Raw genomic sequence first — 13,219 nt, forward strand, 5'->3', positions numbered from 1 at the left:
AACGTAAGCCTGTGATGTCATAACGCAGAGGAAAAACACGGACGTTTCACACTAGTGCGCCGCTGATTCTCATTACCGTAAGTTCTCATGTAAGCCCTCACGCTGAAAAATTTCAACACTGACAGCAAGCCAAGAACCCGTGGTTTCCAACAGTATGCTATATGTTGCATATATTACGGTAAAGTGCGTTCGGTGACTTTTGAAACGAGGGAAAAGTATGAAAAAGAGCGCAAAAGTGACAGAAAAGTACAGAGACAGACAGCAAACATAAATGTAGTAATTTTTGAGGAAAAGGCAGGGTGTTAGTGTCATTTGTGAAGGTGTGTGTGCGTGTTTGTGTGGGTGTGCAGTTTATTGTAAGTGTGGCGCACAGCATTGGTCGCAAGCCCCCGCCCTTCTTGTTTTTCTGCACCGGAGCAGTGTTGCCAGATATGAAATATGAAACTATCGTACCAAAACCTCAAAATTATCGTATTTTGGGAGAAATTATCGTACACAAACAAAACGCATACAACGTAGCTATTTTAGCGTTTTTTTTTTAATTTACAAAGAATTTTATGTCACATTTTTAAACAGTAATTATAGTAATGGGGAAACTATGGCACAACAAGAACGCAAATGCACAAGCAAATGCACTACCAGACTAGAAAGATTTTTTTTTTTTCTGTGAAGGGACACAAACGTGTTAATTACCAGACTAGAAAGAGTCGAATTCAACCTCGAGGTCGCTGTCGTCATCTGATGCCATGGCCACTTGTGCAGATTTTGTTGAACACAGAAAAAAATGTTGATACCTCCATAAGGAACTTTAACTTTTTTTTAATTCTTCTTGTATATCTCTTTGCTCTTGTGTTTTGTTCGTTTGTTATTGCATTTGTTGAAATAAAGTTTCGAAAAAAAAAAAGATGGTTGGGGAATCTTCCTGTCACGGCAGAGATTGGATGGGAACTCATTACTTTGTATGGAGAGGGGGCAGGCTTTCAAAAGCCAGCATTTGATGCCGCCTGAGTGCAACACCTGCAAAATGATTCTTGGGTGTCAGAGAGAGATGCGTGTTTGGGCAACCAACTGAAATTATCGTACATATTGGATTTTTCCCCATTATTGATCGTACAGAGTACAGAGGGCAAAACTATCGTACAAATACGATAATTATCGTACATCTGGCAACACTGCACCGGAGCCACCCATCCTCTGCGCTCTGGGACCTCCTGGCCCATATTTACAAATTAAGCACTGCCTGCCACGAGATGCGCTTTGTTTACGTCCATGTGAGAAGAACGTGAGCTAATGAAATTGCAACATGGGTAACACTGTCACTCTGGCACGTCGAAAACACAAAACGTGACGACTAAAATTATAGTATCGAGTTCGCAAAAAAATAGTGAATGATTTTGTTATATAAAAAAATTCTAAATATTGGTAGGGACTATTTTGCCATCCCAAAATATTGGTTGTGACTTGTCCCTATGGTCCATATGCAAACCTACGCCCCTGGAGACATGCAAGCCTAGATTTGATCTGTTGTGTGAAAATCCTTCTCTGCTCCACTTCACTATGAGGCTGCGAGTGGTGGTGCAACAGACAAAAGATGCACTATGCACAATTTCTCCAGTCACAGCCACAGAAGCCTATAATTTCTTCAGAGTTGTCTGGGTGTCTTAGTGGCTTTTTTCACTCATTTCCTTCTTGCACAGTCACTCAGTTTTTGAGAACTTTCTCCTTCAGACAGATTTTTGGAGAGCTGATGGTCTAGTGGTTAAGCGTTGGGCTTGAGACAACAGGCTCCTCGGTTCAAATCCCAGCCTGACCAGAAAATCACTAAGCCCTTGGGCAAGGTCCTTAATCCCCTAGTTGCTCCCGATGTGAAGTGGGCACCTTGCATGGCAGCAAGGTGCCCACTAATGAGTACATGCACTAAAGTACAGCAACAGTGTACCGCAATATAACAGCATCATGCAGGATACTATAACAACAAAAAATATGTAGGTTTAAAGTGAGGATGTCAAGTCTTATTAAAACTACACTGGAAACCAGGAAATACGGTTTCTTTTAGTTTTCATCTGACACACACACACACACACACACACACGCACACAAAACAAAACAAAACAGTGTGGATTTTGTGTGTGCCCTAAGGATCATTGAGTAAATGAAAGCAAATGGTTTTCCATAGATCACAGTCAAATCCATGGTAACAGGTATAAAAGCACCATACTTCACCGGGACCGCAACACTAACGGCCTTGTTATTAGACACTATTCATCAAGTGCTCTAATGAAAAGGCAAATGTCCACTGGTGCCTCTCTGTCCATTACTTATTGGCAAAGTCTGCAATGAAGAATTGCACAAGAGAATCATACGGTGCATTACAGCTGCACAGGGAGCTTTTAAACATTTCAACCACACAAGAACTTTTAAAACAACACGAAGAGAATACACATAGCATTAATTTAAAAAAGATGTCTTTCTGATGTTGAACATACCAGCAGGCCATGGATGATAGTGTGGCGGTTCTTGCCTTCATAGTCCACCACCTCAATGTAGTCCAAATATGCATCAGCCCAATACACCAATCTGCTGACAAGGTCCAGTGTGACGCCATGAGGGAATACAATCTTAGTGTCCACAAGCTTGGTGCGGTTCTGCCCGTCCATGTCACAGCGCTCTACCTTAGGAATCTGACCGTAGTCTGTAAAGAACACCTTCCTGTGAACACACAGAATGACACCTGATAGACTGATATTTGAGTGATTGCTGCAGTTCAATTAAACTGGTAAATGATTTAATTTTCAGTCAATGTGGCTTTGTAATAATTCATTGATCTTGCTGACGCTACCCTCAATGGGAGCCATTAATAATTTTATAATGCATTAAAGAGGTTATTAATAGAAAATGGGTATCAAGTTTTTAACTGTGGGATAGGGCAGTAATGTCAAAACAAGAACAACCAGTTACATATAACCAGTTAAGACAAAGCTCAGCAGTAAATGATTTAGTCTTTAGTTTGATTCACTATAGAAATCGTCACACATCCAAACGTTTGAGTCCAAGAAATGGACCCATAAAAAATCTCTTCACAAGTATGTGTGTTTAAATAATTTGCTAAAACTAAGGAAAATGTCTGAAAGTATCCCAAGGTTAATAGGATATGCTGCAAAATGGCATGAGCACAATTCAGCACAATTTAAAATCCAGTGGACCATAAGAGACGCACAAAGATGGAGAACACACTAGCAGCTGTATGCTGTACCAATATTCACTAATCAGCAACAAGCAGTTTGGTTTCAAAAGACCAGGGCTGATTACTGTGCCTAATGAACTCATTAATTTTAACAAATACTTAAAAAAAACTTTTGATAATGATCAAAAGCTGGCACAAGAAGAAGATAATCTATTTCAATGTGACCGTAAGATGGGTCACTATTCTTTTCCTGTACTCTTTCTTATGTGGCTACAGGAACACAACTAGGGCTGAAACGATTACTCGAATAACTCGAATAATTCGATTATTGATCATCACTTAGATATGATTGGGCTATGTGAAACCTGGCTTAAAACTACAGCTGTCTTCCCCTTAAATGAGGCCTGCCCACCAGCTTATATATTTAGTCACGTCCCTCGTGATGCGAAGCAAGGCGGGGGTGTTGCTCTTATTTATTAATCTAGGTTTAGCTTATTAGCTGTTGGGGGTTACAAATATCACTCGTGTGAGCATCTGATTCTCCGCTCTGCTCAGGATATTACACATTGCCATGGTCAGAAGAATAAAAATCAGTTGTATTACGTTGTCACTGTATACAGGCCTCCTGGCCCATATTCTGAATTCTTAGATGAATTTGGTGCGTTCATCTCCAACTTGTCAACTAGTGTAGATAACATTCTGATCATTGGTGACTTTAACATTCATATAAATAAGCCTTCTGATCTCCTCTGCAAATCATTTATGGAAATTGTGGATGCATTAGGATTTCGGCAATGCATTCGGGATTCGACGCACATTAGTGGAAATACCCTGGATCTGGTTCTCGCACGTAGTATTGCTGTCACGAATATTGACATCATGCCTCTTACATCAGTGGTGTCTGATCACATACTTAGTAAGTTTACAGTTTCGCTGCCGTGTTTAGTGGAACAACAACCTTATATATCACCTTACGGTGATGCATCAACTCCTCAACTAAGACTGAACTCGAAGCTAAACTGCCTGATGTCTTAGCTTCACATGTGACAAATACCCAGTCAGCAGACAGACTTGTGGATAGTTTAAACTCAGTGCTCAAAACTACACTTGACATGACTGCACCACCTGTGTTAAAACCGCGCTCCCCCAAATCACAGTCACCTTGGTTCAATGATTATCTGCGTAACCTCAAGCATAAAGCAAGAGGTCTAGAAAGGAAATGGCGTCATTCAAAATTAGAAGTATTTCACCTTGCGTGGCGTGATGCTATCTTAGACTATAAGCATGCATTACTGGCTACAAAGCGGACTTACTACTCTGATTTGATCAACAAAAACAAGCATAACTCAAAGTTCTTGTTCGACACTGTGGCAACACTTATGCATGGTAACCACCTGTAGTTCGCTCTCCTTTTACAGCACAAGATTTCCTGGATTACTTTGGGAAGAAAATAGAAGACATCAGGTTAAACATATCCCGGCATGCCTTAACCCAGCCACTACACCCTGCTATTGAGGTGGGCGCCACTACTGAGGTATTACCTAGATTTACAGAATTTGATAGTATCTCAATAGGCATGCTGACAAAACTCGTAATGTCAACAAAAAGCACAACCTGTTTATTTGATAATATACCAACAAAACTGTTTAACGACTTGTGGCCCACTCTTGGACCAACTGTGCTGGAAATTATTAATTTTTCTTTAACTTCTGGATCTGTTCCTAAATGTTTCAAATCTGTAGTGATTAAACCATTACTTAAAAAAACTAATCTTGACCGTAGTGTATTGACAAACTATCGGCCAATATCAAATCTATCATTTTTCTCTAAAATTCTGGAAAAAGTGGTGTCACAGCAGCTCGTAGACTATCTTAGTGAGAATAATCTCTTTGAGCCACTGCAGTCTGCTTTTAGAAAATATCATTCCACAGAGACGGCTCTCTCTAAAGTGGTGAATGATCTTCTGCTTACAATGGATTCAGACACCACTGCGGTTCTGTTGCTGTTAGATCTCAGTGCTTCATTTGATACAGTGGATCATCATATTCTATACTCAACAAAAATATAAACGCAACACTTTTGGTTTTGCTCCCATTTGTACGAGATGAACTCAAAGATCTAAAACTTTTTCCACATACACAATATCACCATTTCCCTCAAATATTGTTCACAAACCAGTCTAAATCTGTGATAGTGAGCACTTCTCCTTTGCTGAGATAATCCATCCCACCTCACAGGTGTGCCATACCAAGATGCTGATTAGACACCATGATTAGCGCACAGGTGTGCCTTAGACTGTCCACAATAAAAGGCCACTCTGAAAGATGCAGTTTTGTTTTATTGGGGGGGATACCAGTCAGTATCTGGTGTGACCACCATTTGCCTCATGCAGTGCAACACATCTCCTTCGCATAGAGTTGATCAGGTTGTCAATTGTGGCCTGTGGAATGTTGGTCCACTCCTCTTCAATGGCTGTGCGAAGTTGCTGGATATTGGCAGGAACTGGTACATGCTGTCATATACCCAGGTCCAGAGCATCCCAAACATGCTCAATGGGTGACATGTCCGGTGAGTATGCCGGCCATGCAAGAACTGGGACATTTTCAGCTTCCAAGAATTGTGTACAGATCCTTGCAACATGGGGCCGTGCATTATCCTGCTGCAACATGAGATGATGTTCTTGGATGTATGGCACAACAATGGGCCTCAGGATCTCATCACGGTATCTCTGTGCATTCAAAATGCCATCAATAAAATGCACCTGTGTTCTTCATCCATAACAGACGCCTGCCCATACCATAACCCCACCGCTACCATGGGCCACTCAATCCACAACATTGACATCAGAAAACCGCTCACCCACACAACACCACACACGCTGTCTGCCATCTGCCCTGGACACTGTGAACCGGGATTCATCCGTGAAGAGAACACCTCTCCAACGTGCCAAACGCCAGCGAATGTGAGCATTTGCCCACTCACGTCGGTTACGATGACGAACTGGAGTCAGGTCGAGACCCCAATGAGGACGACGAGCATGCAGATGAGCTTCCCTGAGACGGTTTCTGATGGTTTGTGCAGAAATTCTTTGGTTATGCAAACCGATTGTTTCAGCAGCTGTCCGAGTGGCTGGTCTCAGATGATCTTGGAGGTGAACATGCTGGATGTGGAGGTCCTGGGCTGGTGTGGTTACACGTGGTCTGCGGTTGTGAGGCTGGTTGGATGTACTGCCAAATTCTCTGAAACGCCTTTGGAGACGGCTTATGGTAGAGAAATGAACATTCAATACACGAGCAACAGCTCTGGTTGACATTCCTGCTGTCAGCATGCCAATTGCACGCTCCCTCAAATCTTGCGACATCTGTGGCATTGTGTTGTGTGATAAAACTGCACCTTTCAGAGTGGCCTTTTATTGTGGGCAGTCTAAGGCACACCTGTGCACTAATCATGGTGTCTAATCAGCATCTTGATATGGCACACCTGTGAGGTGGGATGGATTATCTCAGCAAAGGAGAAGTGCTCACTATCACAGATTTAGACTGGTTTGTGAACAATATTTGAGGGAAATGGTGATATTGTGTATGTGGAAAAAGTTTTAGATCTTTGAGTTCATCTCATACAAAATGGGAGCAAAACCAAAAGTGTTGCGTTTATATTTTTGTTGAGTGTACTTGATAGGCTGGAAAATAATTTTGGGATTACTGGGAGTGCCCTTGCATGGCTGACGTCATACTTGACCAGTCGTTCTCACTGTGTTTTGTACAGCAACACTACCTCTAACCTTAGTGACATGAAATTTGGGGTTCCACAGGGGTCTGTCTTAGGACCCCTGCTTTTCTCTCTTTATATAGCACCCCTTGGGCACATATTGCGGCATTTTGGGATTACCTTTCACTGCTATGCAGATGGTACTCAGTTATACATGCCGATAACTGCTGGTAATCTCGTTCACATAAAATCCTTAGAAAACTGCCTTGCAGCAGTGAGAAGGTGGATGTCTAGAAACTTCCTACTTTTAAACACTGATAAGACTGAAATGATGGTTCTTGGTCCAGTGAGACATCGGCATCAATTTGACCAGTTAACGCTCAGCCTCGGCTCGTGTGTCATACATCACACTGACAAAGTGAGGAACCTTGGGGTAATTTTTGATCCTTCGTTGTCCTTTGGCCTCCACATTAGAAATATTACTAGGACTGCTTTCTTCCACCTGCAAAATATAGCGAATATTCGTCCCATCCTGTCTATGGCTGATGCTGAGACCCTGATCCATGCATTTATCTCTTCTAGATTGGACTACTGCAGTGTTCTATTTTCTGGTTTACCGCAGTCTAGCATTAGGGGTCTCCAATTGGTTCAAAATGCTGCAGCCAGACTTTTGACACAAAGCAGAAAGTTCGACCACATTACACCCATTTTGGCATCCCTTCACTGGCTTCCTGCCCCAGTGAGATCAGATTTTAAGGTTCTGCTACTAACCTATAAAATTATTCATGGACTGGCACCTCCCTACCTAGCTGACCTAATTAAACCTTACGTACCGGCCCGGGCTTTACGTTCTCAGGGTGCAGGACTACTTTGTGTCCCTACGGTGAATAAGAAGTCTGCAGGTCACAGAGCTTTCTCTTATGGTGCCCCTGTTCTGTGGAATGATCTCCCTGCATCAATAAAACAGTCAGATTCTGTGGAGATTTTCAAGTCCAGACTTAAGACAACCTTATTTTCCCTTTCATATGGCTAGCATACTGGTACAGTTTTGTTTTACGCTTTTTACTCTTTTAATTCATTTATTAGTCATTGGAGCGGGCTGCGGCCTCAACTTTACCTAAATTCTGGGTTTTTTAGTGAAGTTTAGGGCTAGTGGCCGGCGATCACCTTAGTATTTCTCTGTTTTTCTTGTTGTTTAATGCTGGCAAATTATACAGTATTTTTTTGTCTTTCTGATGCCTGATTCTGTTTTTTCTCTCTGTTTAAGGTGCAGCTCCATCCAGGAATGGGAGTTGTGTTCGTGTTGGCGATCCTCCTGTCCTGTGCGCCAACAGCATTTCTTGTATATTTGTCCGTGAATTGTTCTGTGAATTGTTCTGTAATTTATGTCTGTAGCATTAGCATTAATGTAGCATTTATGTCTGTCACCCCTTTGAGTCTGGTCTGCTTGAGGTTTCTTCCTCAGAGGGAGTTTTTCCTTACCACTGTTGCTCTGGGGTTGGTAAGGTTAGACCTTACCTGTGTGAAGCGCTTTGAAGCAACTCTGTTGTGATTTGGCGCTATATAAATGAAATAAATTGAAATTTAACTTGTCTCGGTGCTGTTTTTATTCATTAACTTATTTTTTAACTTGTTGTGTAACTTTTATATGTATGAATGAGAGCGACAGACACCACACAATTTCCCTCTGGACTAATTAAGTATTTATCTATCTATCTATGGGATGCCCTGGCTGAAGCTGATGCAGTACACTGCAGTCTGCTTTTGCAATATATTCTACCAGGAGGACGGGCCACAATTGCTTGTGTGGTCATCTTAATAATGGACTTTGTTTTTGATGTTACTTTGTTTGATGTTCCCATTTTCTTCAGCTTTGTAAAACTTTGTAAATACCTTGTAACTGTTACAAAGGCCTAAGTAGAGGGTCACCCCTCTAACCCCCAATCTCAATTCTCTTTTGTACCCCGTCCCCTTCCCCTTGGGCCTACGCCTACCCCTGTAAAACAATGGGTAAGGCGAAGGGGTATGCCTCTAGCCCAATGAATTGAGACACCTCTCCGCCTTAGGAGAAAAAAAAAAACTGCCCGTGTCAAACTGCCATCTTCACTGTTTGTTAACATGGCAACCGAAATGCAACTTGTTGCAGTAGCCTGTTTGCTCTTTTTATTTTCTCACCTTTCTGTGTAAATGCAAAGAAATAGAAGAAGTCGCAGATTTCTTCGACGCATCGCAATCATGTCATGTTAATTAATGTAATTAATTTATAATATAAATAATAGTATTAATAATTCATTAATTGGTAATTCATTAATGTTAATAATACTAATAATAATTAATCAATAATAGTAATAAGTAATATTGTTTGATTAATTATTAATTGATTGATTAGTAATTAATGAATGGATAAATTGCATGAATGGATAATTGGTTCCTCTTGCTTGCCTCTACTGGTGGTTGGCTCTCACTGCGGTATTGTATCTCTTCCTGTTCCGGAGCACAGCGGTGTTTTTCTGTATCTGTTAGCTGTTTAATCTGCGCAGTTAGATTGATCTAGTTATCTAGATTACGATTTGTTTCCCAGTGTAATCTTTACGTGCCTTAACTAAAGCACTCCTTCTGCTGAATCACCTCTAAATTATTTACACATTATTCACTTTGCGTGTTTTTAGGAATCCGCTAGCTTAGCGTAGCTACTAGCTCTTAGCCGATTTAGCATGGCGGCTTCTCCCTATCTCTCCCGCACTTTTCTGCTCTGGGTGTGAAATGTTTAGTATTCCTCGGCCTCTTTTAGCAGTAACGGTACTTGTAATAAGTGTAGCTTATTCGTAGCTTTGGAGGCCAGGCTGGGCGAATTGGAGACTCGGCTCCGCACCGTGGAAAATTCTACAGTTAGCCAGGCCCCTGTAGTCGGTGCGGACCAAGGTAGCTTAGCCGCCGTTAGTTCCCTGGCAGATCCCGAGCAGCCGGGAAAGCAGGCTGACTGGGTGACTGTGAGGAGGAAGCGTAGCCCTAAACAGAAGCCCCGTGTACACCGCCAACCCGTTCACATTTCTAACCGTTTTTCCCCACTCGACGACACACCCGCCGAGGATCAAACTCTGGTTATTGGCGACTCTGTTTTGAGAAATGTGAAGTTAGCGACACCAGCAACCATAGTCAATTGTCTTCCGGGGGCCAGAGCAGGCGACATTGAAGGAAATTTGAAACTGCTGGCTAAGGCTAAGCGTAAATTTGGTAAGATTGTAATTCACGTCGGCAGTAATGACACCCGGTTACGCCAATCGGAGGTCACTAAAATTAACATTAAATCGGTGTGTAACTTTGCAAAAACAATGTCGGACTCTGTAGTTTTCTCTGGGCCCCTCCCCAATCGGACCGGGAGTGACATGTTTAGCCGCATGTTCTCCTTGATTGCTGGCTGTCTGAGTGGTGTCCAAAAAATGAGGTGGGCTTCATAGATAATTGGCAAAGCTTCTGGGGAAAACCTGGTCTTGTTAGGAGAGACGGCATCCATCCCACTTTGGATGGAGCAGCTCTCATTTCTAGAATCTGGCCAATTTTCTTAAATCCTCCAAACCGTGACTATCCAGGGTTGGGACCAGAAGCAGAGTTGTAGTCTTACACACCTCTCTGCAGCTTCTCTCCCCTGCCATCCCCTCATTACCCCATCCCCGTAGAGACGATGCCTGCTCCCAGACTACCATAACCAGCAAAAATCTATTTAAGCATAAAAATTCAAAAGAAAAAATAATATAGCACCTTCAACTGCACCACAGACTAAAACAGTTAAATGTGGTCTATTAAACATTAGGTCTCTCTCTTCTAAGTCCCTGTTGGTAAATGATATAATAATTGATCAACATATTGATTTATTCTGCCTAACAGAAACCTGGTTACAGCAGGATGAATATGTTAGTTTAAATGAGTCAACACCCCGAGGTCACACTAACTGTCAGAATGCTCGTAGCACGGGCCGGGGCGGAGGATTAGCAGCAATCTTCCATTCCAGCTTATTAATTAATCAAAAACCCAAACAGAGCTTTAATTCATTTGAAAGCTTGTCTCTTAGTCTTGTCCATCCAAATTGGAAGTCCCAAAAACCAGTTTTATTTGTTATTATCTATCGTCCACCTGGTCGTTACTGTGAGTTTCTCTGTGAATTTTCAGACCTTTTGTCTGACTTAGTGCTTAGCTCAGATAAGATAATTATAGTGGGCGATTTTAACATCCACACAGATGCTGAGAATGACAGCCTCAACACTGCATTTAATCTATTATTAGACTCTATTGGCTTTGCTCAAAAAGTAAATGAGTCCACCCACCACTTTAATCATATCTTAGATCTTGTTCTGACTTATGGTATGGAAATAGAAGACTTAACAGTATTCCCTGAAAACTCCTTCTGTCTGTAGTGTAAGTTTCATTACACTAGAAGTCTTTCAGAAAGCGCTGTAACTAGGTTTAAGGATATGATTCCTTCTTTATGTTCTCTAATGCCATATAACAACACAGTGCAGAGTAGCTACCTAAACTCTGTAAGGGAGATAGAGTATCTCGTCAATAGTTTTACATCCTCATTGAAGACAACTTTGGATGCTGTAGCTCCTCTGAAAAAGAGAGCTTTAAATCAGAAGTGTCTGACTCCGTGGTATAACTCACAAACTCGTAGCTTAAAGCAGATAACCCGTAAGTTGGAGAGGAAATGGCGTCTCACTAATTTAGAAGATCTTCACTTAGCCTGGAAAAAGAGTCTGTTGCTCTATAAAAAAGCCCTCCGTAAAGCTAGGACATCTTTCTACTCATCACTAATTGAAGAAAATAAGAACAACCCCAGGTTTCTTTTCAGCACTGTAGCCAGGCTGACAAAGAGTCAGAGCTCTATTGAGCTGAGTATTCCATAACTTTAACTAGTAATGACTTCATGACTTTCTTTGCTAACAAAATTTTAACTATTAGAGAAAAAATTACTCATAACCATCCCAAAGACGTATCGTTATCTTTGGCTGCTTTCAGTGATGCCGGTATTTGGTTAGACTCTTTCTCTCCGATTGTTCTGTCTGAGTTATTTTCATTAGTTACTTCATCCAAACCATCAACATGTTTATTAGACCCCATTCCTACCAGGCTGCTCAAGGAGCCCTACCATTATTTAATGCTTCGATCTTAAATATGATCAATCTATCTTTGTTAGTTGGCTATGTACTACAGGCTTTTAAGGTGGCAGTAATTAAACCATTACTTAAAAAGCCATCACTTGACCCAGCTATCTTAGCTAATTATAGGCCAATCTCCAACCTTCCTTTTCTCTCCAAAATTCTTGAAAGGGTAGTTGTAAAACAGCTAACTGATCATCTGCAGAGGAATGGTCTATTTGAAGAGTTTCAGTCAGGTTTTAGAATTCATCATAGTACAGAACAGCATTAGTGAAGGTTACAAATGATCTTCTTATGGCCTCGGACAGTGGACTCATCTCTGTGCTTGTTCTGTTAGACCTCAGTGCTGCTTTTGATACTGTTGACCCATAAAATTTTATTACAGAGATTAGAGCATGCCATAGGTATTAAAGGCACTGCGCTGCGGTGGTTTGAATCATATTTGTCTAATAGATTACAATTTGTTCATGTAAATGGGGAATCTTCTTCACAGACTAAAGTTAATTATGGAGTTCCACAAGGTTCTGTGCTAGGACCAATTTTATTCACTTTATACATGCTTCCCTTAGGCAGTATTATTAGACGGTATTGCTTAAATTTTCATTGTTACACAGATGATACCCAGCTTTATCTATCCATGAAGCCAGAGGACACACACCAATTAGCTAAACTGCAGGATTGTCTTACAGACATAAAGACATGGATGACCTCTAATTTCCTGCTTTTAAACTCGGATAAAACTGAAGTTATTGTACTTGGCCCCACAAATCTTAGAAACATGGTGTCTAACCAGATCCTTACTCTGGATGGCATTACCCTGACCTCTAGTAATACTGTGAGAAATCTTGGAGTCATTTTTGATCAGGATATGTCATTCAAAGCGCATATTAAACAAATATGTAGGACTGCTTTTTTGCATTTACGCAATATCTCTAAAATCAGAAAGGTCTTGTCTCAGAGTGATGCTGAAAAACTAATTCATGCATTTATTTCCTCTAGGCTGGACTATTGTAATCATTATTATCAGGTTGTCCTAAAAGTTCCCTAAAAAGCCTTCAGTTAATTCAAAATGCTGCAGCTAGAGTAGTGACGGGGACTAGAAGGAGAGAGCATATCTCACCCATATTGGCCTCTCTTCATTGGCTTCCTGTTAATTCTAGAATAGAATTTAAAA

At 41.2% G+C, this 13,219-nt stretch overlaps 1 protein-coding gene across 3 annotated transcripts in view; it reads right to left on the reverse strand.

Annotated features, from left to right (window-relative positions):
- The window catches only part of LOC117507043 (low-density lipoprotein receptor-related protein 1-like), a 446,568-nt gene that overhangs the window by 193,130 nt on the left and 240,219 nt on the right, over positions 1–13,219 (reverse strand). For all 3 annotated transcript variants that reach the window (XM_034166738.1, XM_034166739.1, XM_034166740.1), the window contains one exon: positions 2,487–2,709. In XM_034166738.1, coding sequence (XP_034022629.1) covers positions 2,487–2,709 — 223 coding nt within the window. The remainder of the gene's footprint in view (positions 1–2,486; positions 2,710–13,219) is intronic.

The sequence above is a fragment of the Thalassophryne amazonica genome, chromosome 3 (assembly GCF_902500255.1).
Source record: "Thalassophryne amazonica chromosome 3, fThaAma1.1, whole genome shotgun sequence".
NCBI lineage: Eukaryota > Metazoa > Chordata > Actinopteri > Batrachoidiformes > Batrachoididae > Thalassophryne > Thalassophryne amazonica.